The 22,926-nt window shown below is 42.3% G+C and overlaps 2 protein-coding genes and 1 pseudogene across 3 annotated transcripts in view; 1 reads left to right on the top strand and 2 right to left on the bottom strand.

The window, feature by feature from the left end:
- NOA1 (nitric oxide associated 1) lies at positions 1-12,435 on the bottom strand. Of its 2 annotated transcripts, XM_028100720.2 has the most exons (7): positions 11,146-12,433; positions 9,443-9,607; positions 8,583-8,788; positions 5,299-5,430; positions 4,060-4,176; positions 1,054-1,174; positions 1-324 (listed from the first exon to the last, which is right to left on the bottom strand). In XM_028100720.2, the coding sequence occupies exons 1-7, from the start codon at positions 12,287-12,289 to the stop codon at positions 125-127; spliced, it is 2,085 nt and encodes a 694-aa protein (XP_027956521.1). In that variant the 5' UTR covers positions 12,290-12,433; the 3' UTR covers positions 1-124. The 2 variants fall into 2 exon arrangements, with proteins under 2 accessions (XP_027956521.1, XP_027956522.1); XM_028100721.2 differs by lacking the exon at positions 5,299-5,430 and having other exon boundaries at positions 11,146-12,435.
- A 548-nt stretch (positions 12,436-12,983) lies between these two features.
- Positions 12,984-22,926, top strand: part of POLR2B (RNA polymerase II subunit B) — a 45,507-nt gene continuing 35,564 nt past the window's right edge. The window contains exons 1-2 of the mRNA XM_028100606.2: positions 12,984-13,101; positions 19,910-19,982. Coding sequence (XP_027956407.1) covers positions 13,083-13,101; positions 19,910-19,982 — 92 coding nt within the window. The 5' untranslated portion in view covers positions 12,984-13,082. The remainder of the gene's footprint in view (positions 13,102-19,909; positions 19,983-22,926) is intronic.
- LOC114206739 (large ribosomal subunit protein eL21 pseudogene) lies at positions 16,332-16,831 on the bottom strand (annotated as a pseudogene).

Here is a 22,926-nt window from a genome sequence, read left to right as displayed (position 1 = left end):
TGGTTTAAAAAGGGTGGGAGCAAAGAGAGCTTTATTGTAGTTATATTTAATACAATTCAGTGTATGTAGTTATGTCTAATATAGTTAATATTCAGTGTGAACAAGATCAACTTCACCTATTTATCTATTTTTTCTTCTTCTGTAGATTGTACACAAGGGAAGGAGGCTTCTTGGTTTTATAGGCCACACTTCTCTTGAGGCGCTCTCCTTTGATGTTAACAATATGTGGCAAGAGAGGGGGCCGGACTGTCAGAACCGTTCCTTGAGGTGTGTAGCCTCGGAGATGCAGTCTGTCCTTACACTGAGGTGTTACTGCAACCCAACCTATGCAGGCATGCGACAGAACACAAAATGGTGTTAGCAACCATCTTATTAAAAACACCAAGCTCGGGCGCCTGGGTGGCTCAGTTGGTTAAGCGACTGCCTTCGGTTCAGGTCGTGATCCTGGAGTCCCGGGATCGAGTCCCACATCGGGCTCCCTGCTCAGCGGGGAGTCTGCTTCTCCCTCTGACCATCTTCCCTCTCGTGCTCTCTATCTCTCATTCTCTCTCTCTCAAATAAATAAAATCTTTAAAAAAACAAAACAAAACAAAAAACACCAAGCTCAAGCTCAAAATGGAGCACCAAAGGAGGTTACTGCTCTTTTTTGCTTTTTTTTTTTTTAAAGGATTTTATTTATTTGACAGAGAGAGACCGAACACAAGCAGGGGGAGTGGCAGGAAGAGGGAGAAGCAGGCTTCCCGCTGAGCAGGGAGCCCGATGCAGGCTTGATCCCAGGACTCTGGGATCATGACCTGAGCCGAAGGCAGACAATTAATGACCGAGCCACCCAGGTGTCCCTCTTTTGCTCTATTTTTAAAGAAAGCATGCAATGCATTTGTGAAAAGGTACAAATTTATTTTTACAGTAGGTTGCATTTAATGAATAAACTAGTACGTATTTCCTAAAATCCTCTCAGTTTATGTCAGTTAAATGCACATTTCTATAAAAATATACTGTAAATCAATAAGGCTACTTTATTCACCTTTTAAAAAGTGCCTGGTGTAAAATTACCTGCAGAGGAAAACTTGATGTCAGCCACTGCTTCAGATTCCCCAAGTCCTTCTTTTAATGTAATGTCTTCACCAACAAGAGGAGGAAATCCTGCCATTCGTTCTTCTCCACCCATTGGAACCTGCCATTGAGATAAATATTCTCAGCTACTGAAAACCCCAAATCATTTCTAGTTCAAATGAAAAGCATGGGAGAGCTCTGTAGGGAGATGAAGCCTACAGAGATCCCAGTGACAAAATCTGCATGTGAGCATGTGTCTGGTGGTAACCTCCTGATAGCAGCATCTTGTTTTATTAGTTTACACTATTTTTACAGCCCTCCATAAAGCTTTACAGAGTAATGTTTGGCAATTACGGTAACATCCCTCAAAATACCTTAGTTCTCATAGGCCTGGCTGGCCTCAAAGATTAATCCCTCCCTGCCTCATTACAAGTGAAGGGTACATGTATAATGGGTAAGGTTCAGCTTCTGCTTACAGATGTGTCCATGAATGGGAAGTAACTGGATAATTATTAATAGATCTCTGTGTTTAACATGAGGGACACAAGATAGATGTTATAATATGGTCCCTGCACCCACAGTGGTCAGAAGGTGGAGATAACAGGTAGACAAATTACAAGGTAAGGAGTGTGATGGGAAGTGTCTATTAAGTACTATGGTTGTGGAGGAAGAAGTAATAAACACTGTTTTGGTCGAGGAAAACATTAATGAAGAAGCAGTATCTGAGCAGTATTTTGAGAAATAGGTTGAAGTTACTTACTGGAATGGTATTCTGGGTTAGCATATATATAGACAAAAAAACAGGAAAAAGGATGATGAGTTCAGGGAACTGTAGTTAACTGTATAGGGCATATTACGTCTGTGTTATGAGTGTGTATTAGTAATGACGCTATCAGTTTGGACTTCTCAGTAATGTGGAACTACCAGGGAATTATAAGCAGGAAAAAGAATAGAGATAGGAATAAAAAAATACTGTGGCCTGCTTTGTATTTTTGAAAGATCTCTGTAGTGCAGGGTGTCTTAACTTTGGCACTATTGACATTTTAGGCTGAATAATTCTTTGGGGGGGGTGGTGGGGAGGCTGTCCTGTGCATTGTAGAATTTTTAGCAGCATCCCTGGCATCTACTCAGTATCCAAGTTGTGAAAAACAAAACTGTCTCCAGTCATTGTCAAAGGGCCCCTGGGGGCAAAAGTCAACCCTGGTTGAGAAGCACTGCTTTAGTGGCCGTGTAGGTATATGCGGGGTGGAGGTTGGAGGAGGGCAAAAGCTGGAAGCTAAGAAAATACTTCAGGATCTCAAAAACAGCCTACTGACATCAGATTACAGCCTGAATTGGGAGGCTGGATTCAGTGATAATTAGGAGGCAGGGCTGACTTTCATTTGGGAGGTAAGAAAACCAGGAGGCAAGAATGAGTCTCAGAGTAGCCCCCCAAACACGTTTCTGTTACAGTGGGAGAGAAGGCTGGGACTGTTGCTTTGGAAAGTTATCAGTGATGTCCACTCTGAAAACTACACAGATGAGTGGGGGTAGAGAACCACAGAGTTCATTTTTATGAGAGCCATATTAAACAAATTCAGGAAGTTTTCTTTCCTGTAAGTCTCCAGCTGTATTTCAACTCATGTATTATCGTTTTGCCTAAAAAGTGAGCAAATTTGACGGGACAACCAAAGGCTTTTAAGTGTAGAAAAATCAATAGATCCTATATTGCTGATTGCCTTTATATGCTCACCCACCCTGCAAATCCTACAAGTCTTTGGAATATTCACTTCAGGGCAATTATTTCAATGGAGTTTTAATTTCAGTCTGGCTTTCTTAGGAAATAAAGAAGCATTTACTTCTCAAGTTAGGTTTATCTTTAGCCTTTGAAGGGCAGGTATATATTTTGGGTTTTGGCTTATATTCAGTTGCATAAGCACTAATTAATACTAAATCACCTCTGCTGGATGCACCTGGTATTTCTGTAGATGTGTTCCATCATCATCATCATCATCATCATCATCATCACAAACACATAGGACTTACAGCAGTGCCCTGGAACTCAGTCCTCGCCACAACCTTGTGATGTAGGTACGACACAGTCACACAGCTTTGTGAAGTGGTGGAAAAGAGCATTTGGACCGTCTGGCTGTGGCGATCTTAAACACTGTACAGACACTGTACATTAACCGCGTGTGTGCAATGCCTTATTAAGCTGAAAACAGTTCCCACACAGTATTTGGTGAACTTAGAACAATTTCAGTGACACATTAAGGACCAAACAGGGACTGCAGAGGACAGGAGGAGCACGAGAAGTATTGACTGTAAAAGAAGGAAGAAGCAGGACACTGAGTTTTGTTTTCTTTTGTTTTTTAAAGATGAAACTGTAGCATACTTATAGGGGGAAGGAAGGAACTAGTAGAGCAGAAGTAAAAAGCCAGGATAATCTGTAAGTGTCTGGGAGTAAGAATCTGGGAGGAGATCTTTTCCACTTGGACCAGGACTTCGTAGCCTTGGCCTTACGGACATTTTGGACCAGATAATTCATTGTGAGAGTCTTTCTTGTGCAACGCAGGATGTTCAGCATTATCCCTGGCCTCCGTCCACTGGATGCCAGTAATGCCCCCAGTTGTGAGAAAATGTGTGGCTTCTCTTCGCTCAGCATTAATCCAATACAACTTTCTGCAATGATGTGACTGCTAGGCAGTTGGAAAGTAGCTAGTGCAACTGAAAAGCTAAATTTTAGATTTAAATTGAAAAAGCCACTTGTGGCTACGGTATTGGCCAGTGTAGTTTAGAGAAAACACAAGTCTGTAGCTATTCTAGGATCAGTCCAAACAACATCCCTTTTCTTATAGGGTCCACTTTACTTTATAGCCAAAATCCTCAAGCAGAACAGGTGAGGAGAGAGCTAGCTGATCATATAACAAAAATGGTAGGTCCAACAAAGGCTTTCTTAGCAGGGCTGTGGGACTGTCACAGTGTAGGTTAACCCAATTGTGCAATCTTCAAAGTGTGCTGCCTCACCTTGAGTAATGTATGACCGGCATGCTTCTGATACATAGTATCTGCCTTGTCAAAGGAAGTAATATGCACAGGGAGGAGGTTGGAAGCCACAACTGTAAACCAAGCCGACTGATTTCCCTTAAGAAAGGAAGAAAATAAGTTATTTTACAGACTGAAGAACTTGCAAAACCAACATATTACAAATTACAATCAATTACCATTACCCTCAAAAAAAAACCAAGCTCCCTTTATAAATATATGGAGATGTAAATAAGTAGATTTAAAAGAAAAACATAAGGAGGGGTGCCTGGGTGGCTCAGTCGGTTAAAGCAGCTGACTCTTGATCTCAGGGTCATGAGTTCAAGCCCTGTGCTGGGCTCCATGCTGGGCATAAAGCCTACTTAAAAGAAAAAAAGAAAAAAAGTATATATATGGGAATATAAGTAAAAGGAAATGCTTTAATTGTGCCAGTATAAAGTTAGGTTTAACATTCTGTGGGCTTTAATGAAACATATAAGGGTTTTAAGTGTGTAAGTCTAAATTGCCAAAAAATTATGAGAAAACACAAAACCCAAGAAATATGCTATAGCGATGGCCTGCAAGTTACACTTACTGTTGCTGGATACATCCATGTTACATTTTCTTTTTCTCCTCACTTTGGGAAAACGGGGAGCAATTCTATAAATACTCTAAAATCACCAGAATGATGCTATGTAAATGAATATCAAACAAAAAAGCACATATGTAATGTATACATATCTTGGGATATAAACGGCGTGGGAGGGGTGCCTGGCTGGCTTGGTCAGTGGAGCATGTGACTCTTGATCAGGAGTTGTGAGTTCAAGCTCCACACTGGGTGTAGAGATGACTTAAAAATAAAAACTTAAAAAGTGTGGGATTTATTTAATACACACTAACCCTGTACCTAAAGGTTGGACCTATTTTTTTTTTTAACCTATGATTTCCATGTGAAACAATACCACAGGATAGGGGCAGTATCTTTTCCTCATGCCAAGCTGTATGGGGCATTCAATATCCTAATGAAGATCTAGCTTTTGAGACATACTACTTGTTTTTCCTCCCCATTTCTTTTTCCCAAGTTTTTATTATGGACATTTTCAAACAAACAAACAAAAAAGTATCAACTTCCTAGTTGATACTAGTCATGAACTAGTTATCAACAATTTGCCAATCTCGTTCATAGATCTGCATCCTTAAAGTAATCCTAAGTCATTTTTTAACAGTACAGACTTTCCTTACCTGCAGAAAATCTAGGCGGCCTATGGCACCCAAAAACAGAACCATTCCTGGTTTAAGCACAAAAGTTCTTGGAACAATGGAATGTGTTGGCAAAACAATATTTACTTCTTTTTCTGTTAGAAGGTTTAAAATCTGTAAAGCGGAGGGCAGATATTTTAGAGAATTACTTTTACTGAAGATATGATATATTGTGATTTACCTTTAAGGTAAAGAGTGATAGGGACGCCTGGGTGGCTCAGTCATTAAGCGTCTGCCTTTGGCTCAGGTCATGATCTCAGGGTACTGGGATCGAATCCCACATTGGGCTCCCTGCTCAGTGGGAAATCTGCTTCTCCCTCTCCCACTCCCCCTGCTTGTGTTTCCTCTCTCGCTGTCCCACTCTCTGTCAAATAAATAAATAAAATCTTAAAAAAAAAAGTGGTAACTTTTTTTTCCAGACTTCACAATAAACCAAAGTATGTCAGAATTTGCTGCACATAAAATTGCTACATTCTTTCTAAATCAATCAATTTATGGATGGCTCTACTCTTGTTTCACAACTTAATACTGAGCGAAACAACTTATATGGGAGTATAAGACTTTGTATGTCAGTAGCATCCCTCAAATGTCAAAATTGGTGTGAACTGAAAACACTGATGTGTCAATCCCAAAACAGCACATATGTTCTCTCCACCAAGGCTTCTAGGGACCAGTAGTTCTCAGGTAAAGGTAAGGCAATATGCCATCTGCTAGCCCAGTGGCAAGTATGCATGCATTAAATGCAAAATGGTCACCTCATTCTAGGAGCAGTTATAGAGCTTTGAAGAACCCTTTTCTGAAGTCTGGTCTTCAGTTTTCTTATTTCCCCCAAACACTCAGCAAAAAACGAGAGAGAAAGTTATGACTACTCTGGCTTCTAAGGATGAAGAGTTCCTAAAGAGAGTAACTAGAAAAGGCAAGCCAGGAAGCACAAGATTCTGGTAGGATTTAAGGAATCAGAATCTGATTAAAAAAGAAATATTATGGGGCATCTGGCTGGCTCAGCTGGTAAAGTATGTGACTCTTGATCTCAGGGTTCTGAATTCGAGCCCCACACTGGGTGTAGAGATTACTTAAAAAAATAAAAAGTATTAGAGAAGGTAAAAAAGTGGATTAAAAAACTTTTATGAACTTGATTCTTAAGAAAAGTAACAAGGAGGGGTGCTTGGGTGGCCCAGTCAGTTAAGCATCTGACTTGGTTTCAGCTCAGGTCATGATCTCAGGGTTGTGGGATCGAACCCCACATTGGGCTCTGCACTAGGTGCAGAGTCTGCTTGAGATTCTTTCCCTCTCTCTCTCCTTCTGCCCCCCCTTGCTTTCTCTCTCAAATAAATAAAATCTTAAAAACAACAAAAAAAGAAAAATAACAAGGAAATAAAGAATACGTGAAACCTAGAAAGCCTCACAAGAAAATATGTAACAAGGGGCCACAAGTACTTTCTTCAGCATCTGTGTTTTAAAAAGCACATTAAAAGCCACCTGCAGTAGAAGCCTTTTAACCCTTTTTAGCAGAGACCCTAATTTATTTCTCAACAGAGTTCCTTGATGTGGTTTGGGAAAACACTGGTTTAAGGCATCTAATAAATGTATCATTAAACTGACACAGAAACAAACTGCCAGAGCCCTTTTAGATCTAAAAACTTAGGGTCTCATTTTGCTGGCTACAGTATTTAGCAAATTCTTGCTTTTCTATTTGACAAGAAGGTACAGATGACTAAAGTAACTGCTATCCTTGACTTGATTCTAAAAGGGAAGAATAAGTTGGTAAATGGTGAAGTTCAAGTGCTGGAACATTATTAGAAAGCAGTCCAGTTACTCTGAAGCTACAGATTGCTAAGGAAGAGACAGGACACAAGCAATTATTCTAGGAGTGCAAAAAAGTTAAAAATGTCTATATAATTCTATGACATGAGACACTAAATAGAGTATAATTCTGAGGCTGAAACTAAGTGATCCAGACAAGGCAAAGAGTGAAAAGAAGCTAAGACACCACTGTTGTTTAATAGGCATATACAGACATAATTAGGCAAATCAGAAACTTGCGTCAGTAACCAGATTCAAAGGAAACTGATTAATGGATCTGTTGTAAGGCTGTATCCTGGATGCATTCTTCAGTCAATCCGTGACTTGGATGATAATCAAAATTGCAAATGAATAAAAAGTTGTGAGATTTAATGAATGTGTAGGATATGGGCTTAATTTAATGAGATAAAAGAAAGTTGCCCAGAAGATTGTAACTGGAGTAAAAAGACGTGTACGGGCAAGACAGGTGGAATTAATCTTATTCTAAGTTGTGCTCATCTGAGGGCACTTACACAAGAAATTTAGTTCTTAGTGTCATATATTTTTAAAGATTTTATTTGAGAGGGGGAGAGAGCGCGAGAGCACACACAAGCAGGGGGGAGGGGCAGAGGAAGAGAGAGAAGCAGACTCCCCGCTGAGCAGGGAGCCCAACAGACGCGGGGCTAGATCCCAGGGTCCTGGGATCATGACCTGAGCCGAAGGCAGATGCTTAACGAACTGAGCCACCCAGCCGCCCTTTAGTGTCATATTTTAAGGACAAAAACAAATAAGAAAATATTCTGAAAAGAGGCCTGAGTTGACAAAAAGCCTCTCAGAGAGAACAACTGCAAGAAACAAAGAGAAATCATCTGAATTATGTCAGCACAGTAAATGTTCATTGTTTGTTGGATGAACTAATGAAAGAGTAGAGTGAGTAAGAAATAAGATATTAAACTTAAAATAGTTCAAAGTCTAGCAAGGGAAACAGGCATTATGTTCATTCCATACAGGACCATTTGGAGGAACAATGGGTACAAGTTACAGGGAGACTGTTCAGCTCCACACAAAGAGCAGGTCAAAGGCCAGAGGGGTTACCACGGGAGACGAGGGGACACTACTTCAGCTGATGGTGAGTCACTCCTTATTTCAGTTCAAGCTGGACGGATATGTTTAGAGGGAATTCAAGCGTAGAATAGGTGGCCGGACTGAAGCGATAGTTGTTTTCTTCCAACCTCAAAATCTAGGATTTTATAAATGTCTCCCTAACGAAGATAACAACCACACTAACACAAAGAGGTTGTGAGCAGTGAAGCCTACCAAGCAGAATACAGATCTTGATGGCACATAGCTCACCCTGAACTGCTTCTATGAATGAATCAGAAGTGAGTCTAAAGTGAAAGGATACGCCTTTCCTGTGTTCTGCCAATGAAGATGGCACTCGCGCAACTGAAAGTTAATAGTTCCAGAAGACATCAAAAACATACACAATTTTCTTTTGTAATTCCAGGGGTGTCATGAAACCAGTGGGCATCTTTCACATCTTGCGGGGTCAATTCTACTCGTTTGGTGGATTTATCTGCAACCATAACAGGTTCATTTTCCATGTCAAAGGCAAGTGCATCAGCATCAAACTCAAAGGCAGCTTCATCTTTCCGTTCTTCTGAATACGAGAATGTTCTTCTAACTCTTCCTAGAACAAGTTATATTTAAGCCATTAGTCACTCCTTTGAAGCTTTTGATTTCAGACAGATAATTCTTATTCTCCTCACTTGCCTCAAAAACAAGTTACTTAGACTAACTATGGTATCTGGAAGAAAGACTACAATGATACCTTTGCCCTTTTTTTCAAAGGCAGTGGAGGTCAGACTCTTGCAATGGTCAAATATGTCACTAGCTGGGTACACTGGTCAAGGGGCTGGGTGGTTGGGGGAAAAGTGCTGGCAACCAAACTGTTTTCAGTGAAGGAAGGTTGAAAAAAATACCAAGGAGAGAGGGACAATCTAATATAAAGCTGCGGTATGGAGTCCACAACTTGTGCTGGTCTGCAAGGAGAGGATGCTGTTTCTCAGCGAAAATGCTTCCACCCCTGACAATGGCTAGGTGGAAGTTTTGCAGGTTTCCCTTCCTGGATTTCTCCAAGTATCTACTGTTTCAGTTTTCCTAGCACAGTTAACTCTGGGTTTCCAAACAGCAGCCTTGCCTCTCAAGGGCCTCTTTGTTCCAGAACAAGGAGAGTAGTCTCTCCCCACAAAAACTGGCTAGCCCTAGACAGCTGTATTTCAAGTTGTTCAACAAAAAATTTTAACATAGCCCCAACAAGAGTTCTCCTAGAGAAGATGCTTACCTACTACATAACCATGCTTTTTCAAGAGATTAAGTTGATTTTGTTCTTGCTGACTAAGATCTTCTTCACCTTCAGCTGCAGTTTTTTTAAGCCTTTTTTGTCTTTCAAACATCCTGTAAGGTGTTGGGTTGCAAATAGGAAACTTCAAAAGGTTTAATGTAGTACCTGAAATACCAAAGAGTAAATATGTTCTTATAAACATTGTACAAGAAGAGGGAATATGGGGAGGAAAACTAACATGTTTTCTTTTAAAGATTTTTAATTTATTTTTTAGAGAGAGAGGACGAGCAGAGAAGCAGACTCCCTGCTGAGCAGGGGACCAGATGCAGGACTCGATCCCAGGACCCTGGGATCATGACCTGAGCCGAAGGCAGAGGCTTAATGGACTAAGCCACCCAGGCGCCCCGGAAAACTAACATTTTTGAGGAGCTACACTGACTTGGGTACTGCGATTTACTTCACTTAACCTTCATGACAACCTGCTACAAGATCGTTCTTATTTTATAGATGAGGAAATAGGCTCAGAGATTGGCCCACAGACTCAACCTGGATTTGAATCCCAAATCTGCAGACCTGTTTTCTTTCCATTTTCACTGTACTACCATCCAGCATAAAAGCACTTCTGTATATAATTTAACCAAAGTCCTGGACAGAGAAGAAGAGCTTATCAAAGTTAAACACTGGTTTCAAAGGAACAAATAAGGCAGTTTTGCCAACTGTTAAATACCAACATGGTCACAGAAGGACCCATTTTGCAATTACAGATGTTTCTTAAAACCAAAGCTGAGGGAAGCCTGGGTAGCTCAGTGGGTTAAGCGTCTGCCTTCAGCTCAGGTCATGATCCCAGGCTCCTGGGATGGAGTCCTGAATCCGGCTCCTTGCTCAGCAGGGAGCCTGCTTCTCCCTCTACCTCCTGCTCCCCCTGCTTGTGCTCTCTCTCTGACTCCCCCTGCTTGTGCTCTCTCTCTGACAAATAAATAAATAAAGGGGTGCCTGGGTGGCTCAGTCGGTTAAGCGTCTGCCTTCGGCTCAGGTCATGATCCCAGGGTCCTGGGATGGAGTCCCGCGTCGGGCTCCCTGCTTAGCAGGGAGTCTGCTTCTCCCTCTCCCTCTGCCTGCCACTCTGCCTACTTGTGCTCTCTACCTCTCTGTCAAATAAATAAAATCTTAAAAAAAAGCAAAACCCACAAAGTTGACTTTTTTTCTCAAAGCCACAAATCATATAGCATTAGTGAATTATTCAAGTGTTAAATGTGTATAGTATACTGATCTTATGAATAAACTTAAGATATGAAGAGTAAGACCGAGGGGGTGGAAGTTTAGAAAGTAAAAGGAAAAAAAGAAAGTAAAAAGAACGATTTTCCAGAGAAACATACAAAGTAAAGCTATCAGGGAAACCTCCAAGAGAGCAGGAACTCTTGCTTTGTTTCCTGGTTCATCTACAGTGCCTAAAGAACAGTGACTGGAACACAGAAGTGCTCCATATATATGCCCATGAGAAAATGACTCTACCATGTACTAAATTTCCAAGTACTAACTAGGCTGACACAAAAGAGGCGTGACCAAAGTATGGAGAGAATTTTTAAACGGAAGGCTCCAGACAGCCCCCGGTGGACATTAAGGAAGGATATACGAGGTGCCTGGGCTGCAACCAGACTTTCAGCGTCTCAGAAAAGGAAGGGAGCGGGCCTCCTAAGGCTCACCAGGCCAAGGGGAGATGGTGGCTCTGTCGATAGCCTCAGCGCCCTTGGCGACGCAGTAGTCGGATTCTAGGAGCGTGTTGAAGAGAGTGGACTTGCCAGCGTTGGTGGCGCCAACCAGGTACACGTCGCCGCGGTAACGCCAGGAGCGCTGAAGCGCTGTGATCAATTCTTCCACGCCATAGCCAGTCTTGGCGCTAATGAGCCGTACATCCCTGAGCACTGTGCGGGTCCTGGCGGAAGGAATCGAATTCTCCCTCCCGTCTTGCTGCGGGTCCTCGCCGGCGTGTTGTGGTCCTCGGTGGCCAGAGGGCCGCAGGAGCCCTGCGCGGGTACAGTCGTCCCACAGTCGTTCCCGGAGCCGCTGCAGGTAGCCGGACGCGTCCTGGGGCAGCAGGTCCACCTTGTTCCCCAGCACGATCAGCTGCCTGGGGCCCACCAGCGCGGGCAGGTCGGACAGCAGGGCGTCGGGCAGATCGAGCAGGTCCACCATGTAGAGCACCAGGGCGGGCCCCGGGCGACGCAGCGCAGCGCTCACCAGGTCCAGATACTGCTCGCGGCTCATCTGCACGCGCAGGGCGCGCCGGTAGTGCACCAGCAGCCAGCAGCGCTGGCACACAGTTCGCGCCAGCCCGCCGTCAGTCTGCGCCGCTGCGCTGAGGAACTTCTCGCTGGGCAGGTAGCCGGGCACGCCGGGGTCCTGGCAGTGCAGCTCCGCTCCGCAGCCCGAGCAGTTCAGGCCGCTGGGCGGCACCGTCGGGTCCGGCTGTCCCACGACCAGGTGTAGCCGGCTCCTGGCCCGTACCTTCTGCTGCTGCCGTTCTTCCCGCCGCTGCTGCTTCTGTCGCTCCTCCTCCTCCTGCCGCTGCTGCAGCTTTCGCAGCTGCTTTTCGAGGATCGGTGCAGGCTCGGGCTCCGAGACGTACTCGGGGAACAGAAAATGCTCCTCCATGTCAATCCTCCCTTCGTAACCCCCAGTCGCCGTTGAGCCATGGGAAAGCCTATGTCCCAGGCCCGATGGGTGCTGGGAGGAGGAGGCGACCGCACATCTCTCGAAAAGCGACTCCCGAGGGACATGGCGCGCTACGGTGGGAGCTGATCCCCGTAGGAAGGGCCACAGTCGGCGGGTGAAGCGTGAAGACAGCATGGAGAACGCAACCCCGGGCACGGCGGGGGCGGAGTCACAAGCGCGCAGGCGCACTGGGACCCGAGATGCGCGTTAAAATCCTGAGACTTAAGCCCGGGACTACTGGTGGGCTTTCATTTACCGGAAAGCGCACTTCGGCTTCTTTCGCGTCTAATCCTGTGAGTTCTCGCGATGAAGGATCTGAGGCCGGAGAACCCATTCAAAGCTACGTCAAAAGCGTCGGCGACATAGGCTGAGCTGGGTGGGCGGGAGAGGCTAATGGGGGTTTGTGTACTTTCAGGCTTCTTCAACGCGCCATCGCTGGCACAACTCGCTTTTAGTGAATCACATTTTTTAAAAGCTTCATGTTTTTAGTCTCTAGAAGTGCAAAAAAAAAAACCCCATCAAATGCCGCATACCCATGGCCTCAATTAATATCTTTTATTAATAAATCTTTCTGGTTTTTTTAGGTGTCATTATTTGTGCAACAATATTGAAAAAACAAAAAATTTAATTGGCGAGATCCTATCCTCCCTAGAGGAACAGTCCTCGCTATCAGCCACCGGAGGCGGGGGGGGGGGGGGGGGTCTACGATTTGCGCGTGCGCAATTCTAACTCATCAAACCGTAGCCTCCCACTTGCGCAGGCGCAGATCTTACGTTAGCTGCTTTGTGGGTGGCCTTTGGCCTGAGAAGCAGAGCATTCTGGGAACGCCGGAGACGGAAATTACTTCTCTTCACGCTGCGGGTGTTGTAGGCTGCGGCGCGATTTTCTCTGATTCCAAGAGTTAGGAACTTGGGAACCGTTTGCCAATATGTATGACGCGGACGAGGGTAGGTAACTCCTCAGAATACTCCGCTACTACCTATCTAAGGAGGGAAAAGTGGGGAGCTGAACCAATTGAGGATTTGCGGCCTCCCCCTTACTCGCCGCTGAAGTGTTCCCAGTCGTGCCCCCAACATTCCCCAGGCTGGGAACGAAGCTGGGATTGTGAAAGATGGAGGGTGCAGGGAACCTTAGCATTATTGCTCCTGGTCAGGTGATTTTGTTCTCTCCACTTTCTGCTCCTGGCGGAGTCTCATACCGCCTTCCCGAATTGAAATGGCGTGCGGAGCAGTAAGACAGTTTCCGTTGTTTTGACTTTGAAGTAAAGGGCTCCTTTCTTGATTTCCCCCAAGGCCAGAGTGAATTTATTGAATAGTTGAATTGTTGAGTGTTAGGCTGTGCCAAGCATTGTGCTAGGTTTTACAGCCGGGTCAAAGAATCTAGTGTCTGTGTCGGGCGTTCCTTCATGCTGTCATATGTCTAAGTAAATTGTCTTAAAAGATGACCTTCAGGGCGCCTGGGTGGCTCAGTTGGCTAAGCGTCTGCCTTTGGCTCAGATCATGATCCCAGGGTCCCGGAATCGAGTCCCACATCGGGCTCCCTGCTCAGCAGGGAGTCTACTTCTCTCTGCCCCTCTACCCCTCCCCGGCTTGTACTCTTTCTCACTCTCACTCTCCCTCAAATAAATAAAATCTTAAAAAAAAAAAAGACCTTTAAATTTCGTCTCCCTACAGATGGAAGAGTTTTCAGGTGTTACGTATCCTATTGAGTAGGGCCAATATGTCTTTGTTTTTTCCTTTCACATGTAGAATTCTTAGTCGTGTCTAGTGTATATTCATTATGTATTTTTAATGCTGGGTCTTCCATTCTCCACAGCTACTATTTCAAACCACCTTTTTCTGATGCCCAGTCTTGTGGCCACCTCTCACGTTTCTCCTTATTCCCAGGCCACTCCATGGAGAAAAAGAAGAAAAAACGTAAACTCTACTGTTTAAACTTCTCTGTCTCCTATCTTGAGTCTGGAAATTTGTTAGCATCATTAGATTTCTTAACTCTTATCTCAGAAAAAAAGTTAAAAGTTTTCTTAGCTTAACTTTTTGAGTGGGTAGAATATTCTCATGGTTCACAAGGTAGAAGATATTAAAATGTTAAAGCATAAGGTTTTATTCTTGTCCACCATCTGTGTAGAGTGAGCCTCCTCCACAGTAAGTTACCTCTGTTCTTAGGTTCTCTCTCGAGTGCTTTATGCATATTCAAGCAAATAGAAATGGGATTCTGTTTTCCATCCTTTTACAGAAAAAAGATAACACACTTTTCTGCACTTTTATTTATATATATATATTTATATTTAGGAGATTTTCACGAGCACCTCATTTTTTTCACACCTACCTAGTTTGTATGGATGTACCTTAAGTAGTGTTTTATTGATGGGTATTTGGGTTATATCCAGTATTTTTCTGGTTCAAATAGTGCTGTTATTAATTATCTTGTACATGTCATTTTGTCCAGTGCAGGTATGTCTGTAGGAGAAATTCCTAGATATAGAATTGTCAGCTCAAATGATATACATGTTTAACATTTTGCAGATGGTGCTAAGTGACCTTTATAGTGACTGTACTAGTTTATATTCTTTTTTTTGTTAAGATTTTATTTATCTGAGAGAGAGCACAAGTGGGGAGGAGAGGGAAAAGCAGGCTCCCCACGAGTGGGAAGCCTGATATGGGGCTCGATCCCAGGACCCCGCATCATGACCTGAGCTGAAGGTAGACAGTCAACCGACTGAGCCACCCAGGCACCCCAGTATATTCTCATTAGCAATGTATAATAATCCTGTGGAAAGAGAGTTAAAGTTACTTCTCTTATCAAGTCTGTTCCAGCATTGAGTCTACATTCCATTCCTGCCTGTGTCCTTTGATATCTTTTTTTTGTTTTTGTTTTTTATTTTTTTATTTTTATTTTTATTTTTTTAAAGGTTTTATTTATTTATGAGAGAGAGAGAGAGCATGAGAGGGGAGAGGGTCAGAGGGAGAAGCAGACTCCCTGCCGAGCAGGGAGCCCGATGCGGGACTCGATCCCAAGACTCCAGGATCATGACCTGAGCCGAAGGCAGTCGCTTAACCAACTGAGCCAGCCAGGCGCCCCAATTTTTTGTTTTTTAAAGATTTTATTTATTTGAGACAGAGAGAATGAGAGAGAGAGAGCACATGAGAGGGGGGAGGGTCAGAGGGAGAAGCAGACTCCCTGTCGAGCAGGGAGCCTGATGCGGGACTCGATCCAGGGACTCCAGGATCATGACCTGAGCCAAAGGCAGTTGCTTAACCAACTGAGCCACCCAGGCGCCCTTTTTTTTTTTTTTTGAGATTTTATTTATGTATTTGAGAGGCAGAGACAGAGATAGCGACAGAGAGCATGAGTAGGGAGGAGAGGGAGAAGCAGGCTCTCCACGGAGTAGGGAGCCCTACTTGGGGGTCGATCCCAGGATCCTGGGATCATGACCTGAGTCAAACATAGATGCTTAACCGACTGAGCCACTGAGGCACCCCTCTTTTTTTTTTAAAGATTTTATTTATTTGAGAGAGCACAAGCATGAGTTGGGGGGGAGAAGTACACTCCCCGCTGAGCGGGGAGCCAAACATGGGGCTCGATCCAGGACCCCAAGATCATGACCTGAGCTGAAGGCATGTGCTTAATTGAGCCACCCAGGTGCCCCGTTTTGATAGCTTTATTAGATATGCCCTCATCAGTTTTTCAGACACTCCTCTTCACCAGGCTTCTTTTTCTATTGGAAATACTAGATCTCTTGTCCTCAAAAAAACAAGTTAAACCCTTTGTTGTTGTTAAACTTTACTTTTTCTTCCAGTATTTAGCCTTTCTCCTTTTATTCACAGCTAGGCTTCTTAAAAAAAAAATAGGCTCTTTGTTGTTTCCAATTCCTATTTTCCAGTTTCTCCTCAACCTATTATAATCTAATTGTGTTTTAGCCACTACATTAAAACAGCTCTTTTTGGGGCGCCTGGGTGGCTCAGTCATTAAGCATCTGCCTTCGGCTCGGGTCATGGTCCCGGAGTCCTGGGATCGAGCCCCGCATCGGGCTCCCTGCTCAGCGGGGAGCCTGCTTCTCCCTCTCCCACTCCCCCTGCTTGTGCTCTCTCTCTGTGTCTCTCTCTGTCAAATAAATAAATAAAATCTTTAAAAAAAAAAAAAACAGCTCTTTTTTTTTTTTTAAACAGTCTTGAGGTCTTTTATTTTCTTTACATTTATCATGCAATGAATTCATAGGGAATGGGTTCCAGCAGTTCAGGCTCCTTTCCATTGGTTCTTACAAAGTATGCTTCTCTGGGTAGGGCATGCTGGTGCTTCATTTGAACCCAAGTACCTTTCTCTTTGGCTTCCTTCTTTTTCTGATCATTTTCCTTCACACACTTCAGGAAGCTATCTCGGCTCTTTGAGTGTTTAATGTGCTCAATGCGTACATTAATTCTCTTGGCAAGAATCTTGCCCTTGTTTGTTTACAACAATGCCAACAGCATGCTGAGTAACATTGTAGACTCTTCGAGTTTTGCCATGGTAACATTTGTGGGGCGTTCCTTTTTGAACAGTGCCCATTCCCTTGATGTCCACAGTATCGCCTTTCTTATAGATTCTCATGTATGAGGCTAAAGGAACAACTCCAAGTTTTCTAAAAGGCCTAGAGAACATATAGTGAGTACCTCTCCTCGTTCTGTTTGTGTTGGTCATTGGGCGAATTACTGGAAGATGTGGTTCTGGACGAAAGGTAAAACAGCTCTTAATAAGAATGTCAGTCACTTCGGGCGCCTGGGTGGCTCAGTTGATTAGGTGACTGCTTTCCGCCCACGTCATGATCCCAGAGTCCCACGATCGAGTCCCACATCAGGCTCCCAGCTCAGCAGGGAGTCTGCTTCTCCCTCTGACCCTCTCTCCTCCCATGCTCTCTCTCTCAAATAAATAAGTAAAATCTTAAAAAAAAAAAAAAGAATGTTAGTCACTTCTCAATTGATAAATCAGAGGGACATTTTTCAAACCTTTTCCAGACCCTGTGGTATTCAACATTGTTGATTACTTCCTCTTGGAAACTCACTCCTTCCTTCTGCCACATAACTCTCATGTAATTCTTACCTGTCTGACATTTCTTCTCGTTCTCTTTTATTCATATTATTTCTGGAGGATTCCATCTCTTCTCCATGGCTTCAGGTACCATTAGTATGTGGATGACTTCGAATTTATATTTCCAGTCCAGATGTCTTACATATCTAACTGCCACTGGACAACTTCACTTGGATGTACTCTAAGCTACTCAAACTTGTCACTGCCCAGACTGAGCTATTTTCCTTTACTCAACCACCTTCCTAATCTGCTTTGTCCTGTGTTCTCCATCTCAGTGAGTGGTATCCCCCCTTGTGTTGTTGAAGCCAGAAGCCTGGGCATCATTCTTGATTCCTCTCTTCTGCCCCCATTATCTAATAAGCCACCAAGTCCTGAGGGTTCTGTCTCCTAAATATGTCAAATCTGGTTAGTTGTCTGTCACCTCTGCCACAATTTTTAGTTCAGGACACGACCATCTGTTATCTAGATTACTTCTCCAGATTCTCAACTGGTTTGTGTGCTCCAGGTTTCTTTCCTTTCCATTCACTGTCTATACTGTGGCCATAGTGATCTTTCAGAAATGAAAATCTGATCTAGCCACACCCTTGTTAAAATCGTAGTGTGGTTCCTCAAAGCTCTATTGGTAAAGACCAGTCTCTTTAACCACTCCAACTTCACACTCCATGCTTCAGCTACATTGGCCTTCTTTCATTCCTTCAGTAGCTTTCATTTTGGAGTCTTTTGTGCAAATTGTTTTTTCTTTTTGGAAGACTACTTTCTCTACCCCTCCCATCCTCACCCTTTCCTTTTGCCTGGTTTACTCCTATTTATTCATACATGAGGTCTCTGCTCAGCTCAGCTTTTGGGAAGTCTACCCTAACCTCCTCAGGTCTTGGTTAGGACTGCCAGTTCATGTTGTTTTTCCTCTTAATTGACTTCATCTTGTTTGTATCCCTCCAGTAGGTGATAATCTCCCTGAGGATACAGCCATCTTTTATCTTATTGAAGGTTGTGTCTCCAATGCCTGGGATATAGTAAATACATTCAACAAATATTTGATGTATGGGAATGGATGAATGAGTAAATGAGTCTCCTTTGTGGACTCATTTTTTTTCACATGACTCGAATAGAGGTATTCCTTAATATCCTGCCTTCAGTCTTCTTCTCTGTGGAAGCTCTCTGTATTCTACCAACCACTTGTTAATGATTCTCAGCTATTTGTAATTTAGACCCCTTATTTGAGTTTTATATTTATATCCAGTTGTTTATTGCAGGTATTTAAAGGGATAAATGATTCACAAGTGTACCTAAGCTAACCTCCTCATATCTCTTTTTCCCACCTTCTTGCTTCTCTATGTGGCTGTGATATTAACCTCTAATCTGTCATCAAAGCTAGATATCTCTGAGCTATTTTAGATACATTTGTCTTTCTTACCGCCCCCATGTATAGTAATCAGTAATTCCAATTTGTTTAAGCAGAGTTTATTATATAATTTGTTTTGAACATGTATTAAATTTTGGATTGAAAGCTCTTAAGTTTTACAGGTTATATAAGTTAGAATATAAAACAAAAATACAGCACACTTCTCTTTTACATAAGATGATGAGACCAATAGCAGAGGACCAGTGCACTCTGATTTTTCAAATCCCCTATTGTTCAGATTACTATTGCTGCGTAACTACCCTAAAATTTGGCTGCTTAAAAATTAATGTGTTCATGGATTCGGTGGGTTAGGAATTTGGATAGAGCATAGTAGGAATGACTTGTTTGCTCCGTGATGTCAGTGGTTCAATGCAAAGACTCAAAGTTTGGGTGTTGACAGCTGGGGCCTTGATGATCTAGAGTGTTTATTACTCAGACGTCTGGCACCTAGCCTAGCAGGACTCAAGGACCAGGATTGACGGGAGCATCTATAAGTGTCCTCTCCATATGATTTGGGCTTCCTTGTACTATACAAGCCTTAGAGTAGTAGGACTTAACTAATGGCCACTCAGAGTTCCAGAAGCACGTTTCAGTAAACAAGGTGGAATTGCATTGCCTTTTCTTACCTAGCTTTTTAAGTCATGTAGTATGGCTTCAGCTGCTTTGTTTTTGTTATGGCAGTGTCAGAGATCCACCCAGATTTAAGGGGAGGAAAAATAGATCCCTGTATCTTGATGGTAGGCATATCAAGATGACATTATAAAAGAGCACGTGAAATGGAAGCTATAGTTGTGGCCATCTTCGGAAAATACAGTCTGTCATACCTTTGCCTGTATTAAATGTTGCTGTAATAAACCACTGTACCTTAAGGTATTGCCCAGCTATTGGAACCCTTCTCTGGCTTTACTTCCTTACCCTAATCTTTCACTCCAGTCTCTGAAGAGGACTACATGCTTGCTCCTAGTTATCATAGTTAGCTATTAATGAGAATTGCATGGACTTTCTGCAGAAGATGGAATATTAACAAATTCACACAACTTACACTGAACCTTTGTAATGTATATTGGGAGAATACCTATGTGACGTAGACCTTTGTATACATAGATGTGTACCTGTGTATATTGTAACATGTTAGTAATAATTCAATTAAGTGAAAGTTTAGAAAAGTGGGGTAAAAGGATTGCTTTTTATTTAGCAGAGTAAATATGTTTCTGCTACTTCAAATCATAGCAAGATGTTTGCTACTAGCATTTTATTGCACACGGGTACAATATTTTTGGTTTTTGCAGACATGCAATATGATGAAGATGATGATGAAATCACCCCAGACTTGTGGCAAGAAGCGTGCTGGATTGTAATCAGGTAACTTTTGAGATCAAACTTAGTAAGCCTTAAAAGGCACAGTAACCTATAAAGGGATTTCTTGCTTATTCTGCTCTTGAAAATTAGATGTTTATATGAATATGCTACATGAGAACTGGTTTCTCTATTTATATATTTAACTTGAACTTTTAAAGTATTTCAGACTTAAGTAAAGTTACACAAAGAATTCATATATACATTTCACTCAGGTTCCCTAGATGTTAACCTTACATACTTTCTTTGCCCTTTTTTTCCCTTTCTCTGCATATTTTTTTCCTGAGACATTTGAGAGTAAGTTGCAGACCTAAGAATATTCTTTTACATAATCATAAGTCATCAAAATCAGAAAATTGATATTAATACAATAATTTAATCTACAGATCTTACCCAAATTTTGCCAGTTGTCCCACTAATGTTGTTCATAGCAATGTACGTTTTTTTCTCATCCTGGATCCAACCTAGGATTACATATTGCATTTAGTTTTTTGTCTCCTGTAATTTACAACAGTTCCTCAGTTTTCCTCTTTTTTTTTTTTTTTTGACCTTGGCATTTTTGGAGAATACAGGCCAGTTGCTTTTTAGAGTGCCCCTCAGTTTGGGTTTTTCTGATGTTTCCTCATAATTAGATTCAAATGATTACTTTTGGCAGCAGTGATGTTCTCTCTGCAGTCTATCAGGAGGCACATGATGCCCATTTTTTTCCATTACTGGTGTTAATTTGATTTTTGGGTTTTCTTATTATTTTAAATGGATAAAGTTACATTAGGTTGTATTTCAGTCGAAATTTCCATCCAATTCTAAGTGTAATTAAAATGTAACAAAACTCAGAAGCCTTACATGTAGGTAAGAAAAGTAACTTTTTAAGTGAAGTAACATCTTGCTGTGTTAGGATATAAAATGCTACAACTCTGCTCTCTTATCAAATTGACAATTGCTGTCTGTACAGTAACGGAATGATGTCTTTTTGAGCCCCTTCATCTCCAAGATGCACGTCCTCTTGGTTGACAGTCTCTTCCTTTTCAAAGAACATATGCTTCCAACATTGTACCAGTTATATTTGGAGTATAACTGAACCTTCTTGAACCTTGTTTTATTAAAAATGTATTGAGATTTTGAGATGTAGATGTATATTTTTACTACTAAACATGGGCTATAAAAACTTCGTATTAAGGGGTGCCTGGGTGGCTCAGTTGTTAAGCGTCTGCCTTTGGCTCAGGTCATGATCCCAGAGTCCTGGGATCGAGCCCCGCATCGGGCTCCCTGCTCCACGGGAAGCCTGCTTCTCCCTCCCCCACTTCCCCTACTTGTGTTCCCTCTCTCTGCTGTCTCTCTCTGTCAAATAAATAAATAAAATCTTGGGGTAGGGGGAAAACTTCGTATTAAGACATTTGTATCTTCTATGATCTTTGAGTATTAAACACCAAGGGGCATCTTACCAGGAAAAATTAACTAGGTAGATATTCTGTGGGTATGCCTTATTCTACAATATCCAGGGAGAAAGAATATTTTGATCTTAAAGAACTGTTTTCAACATATGTGATTGGTTGTTCAAGGTAAACTATTGTGAATAGTCACCCTGTTTAACATTTATTACAAAATATTTGATTTTTTTTTCAGTTTTATACCTTATTTGACAATCAGTGATTAGTTCTCATCCACATTAACTGTAGATTTTTGAAAGTGGTGACAGGTACATAGGTAACCAGTGTGTAGAGCTTGTTTGGTGAATCTTCATCCTCATTACGTTTTCTGGACAACTGCACATGGATACAGTACGGAACATTCCTTATTCCTTTGGCCCAGACAGCTTTGTTGAGCCCTGTCAGTGCGCACATCTGGAGTTCCCATCTCCTTCATGGCAAATTTCCGGATCTCTTTGAGTGCCTGAGGGGCACACTTCTTGAAACCCACTCCATGGATGTGTTTGTGAATGTTGGTGTATTCTCTGGTCACTACCTCGTTGATGGCAGAACAACCCTTCTTCTTCTTGCCACCCTTCTTCACGGGAGCCATTCTGCCGGGCCCTGGTTGGAAAAACAAAATATTTGATTTTTATATTTTAATTGACTATAGGTGCTTTGTCTATTGTGAGATGATGCTTTGTTTTTTTTTTTCACTTTTTAACATCAGAGTGATTTTTTTTCCCAAGCATTGTGACTGTGGTGTTACTTAATATTATCAGGGACTTCAGTAAGATGACTTCTGGTAAAATAATCAAAATAGATATAAATGTGAGATATTTATATAGTTTAGGTATGTAAAGAACAACTTTTTTTCCCCAAAGATTTATTTATTAGAGCACGTGCTTGTGCCTGCACATGTGAGCGGGGGGAAGGGCAGAGGGAGAAGGAGAGAAACAGACTCCTTGCTGAGCATGGAGCCCCACATGGGGCTCCATCCCAACACACTGAGATCATGACTTGAGCTAAAATCAAGGGTTGGATGCTTAACTGACTGAGCCACCAGGCGCCCCAAGGATAGCATTCTAATGAAGCCGTGTTCTAATGATTTTGGGAAGTCTTCCTGGGGGAATGAAACTTATCCATAGTTTTGTGAAGATTTTTTTTTGTTGAAGATTTTTCGTTGTTAATTGTCTGTAAAAACCATTGTTACTTAAATTACAGACAGTGCCTTTTTCCATGTGTTTCTTACATATCAGTGGTGGACTCAAATGGTTGTGAGAAATTTCTTTCCTGTTAGCTCACAGTCTCTACTGAAGGAAATTGCCCTATCCATTCTTCTGGCTGTACCTTATACAAGGATGATTGTGTGCTCTGTTCTCTGCCATAGGACCTAACTTCTAATATTGATGTCCACAATTGATTGAATCAGGGTGAGATCTTGACCCAAAGCCAGCCAGTTAACTGCTGGTGAACTGTGAAGTGACCTGGTGATGCCAAAATGGGAGAAAAGTGATTAGTTGGGCTTTGCATGTTGCCTCAAA

The sequence above is a fragment of the Eumetopias jubatus genome, unplaced genomic scaffold (assembly GCF_037043125.1).
Source record: "Eumetopias jubatus isolate StellerSeaLion01/CBP00866 unplaced genomic scaffold, mEumJub1_p1.0 scaffold_2, whole genome shotgun sequence".
Classification (NCBI taxonomy): Eukaryota; Metazoa; Chordata; class Mammalia; order Carnivora; family Otariidae; genus Eumetopias; species Eumetopias jubatus.
The sequence above is the reverse complement of the archived record's forward strand: the minus strand, read 5'-3'. Positions and strand labels throughout refer to the sequence as shown.

Coding starts and splice junctions, on each gene's coding strand:
- NOA1 (XM_028100720.2), bottom strand. CDS start 12,289: ATGCTGTCTTCACGCTTCACCCGCCGACTGTGGCCCTTCCTACGGGGA. Junction 4,177..5,298: donor GCCGCCTAGATTTTCTGCAG/GTAAGGAAAGTC, acceptor TCCTTTCTTAAG/GGAAATCAGTCGGCTTGGTT. Junction 325..1,053: donor CATCAAGTTTTCCTCTGCAG/GTAATTTTACAC, acceptor ATGCCTGCATAG/GTTGGGTTGCAGTAACACCT.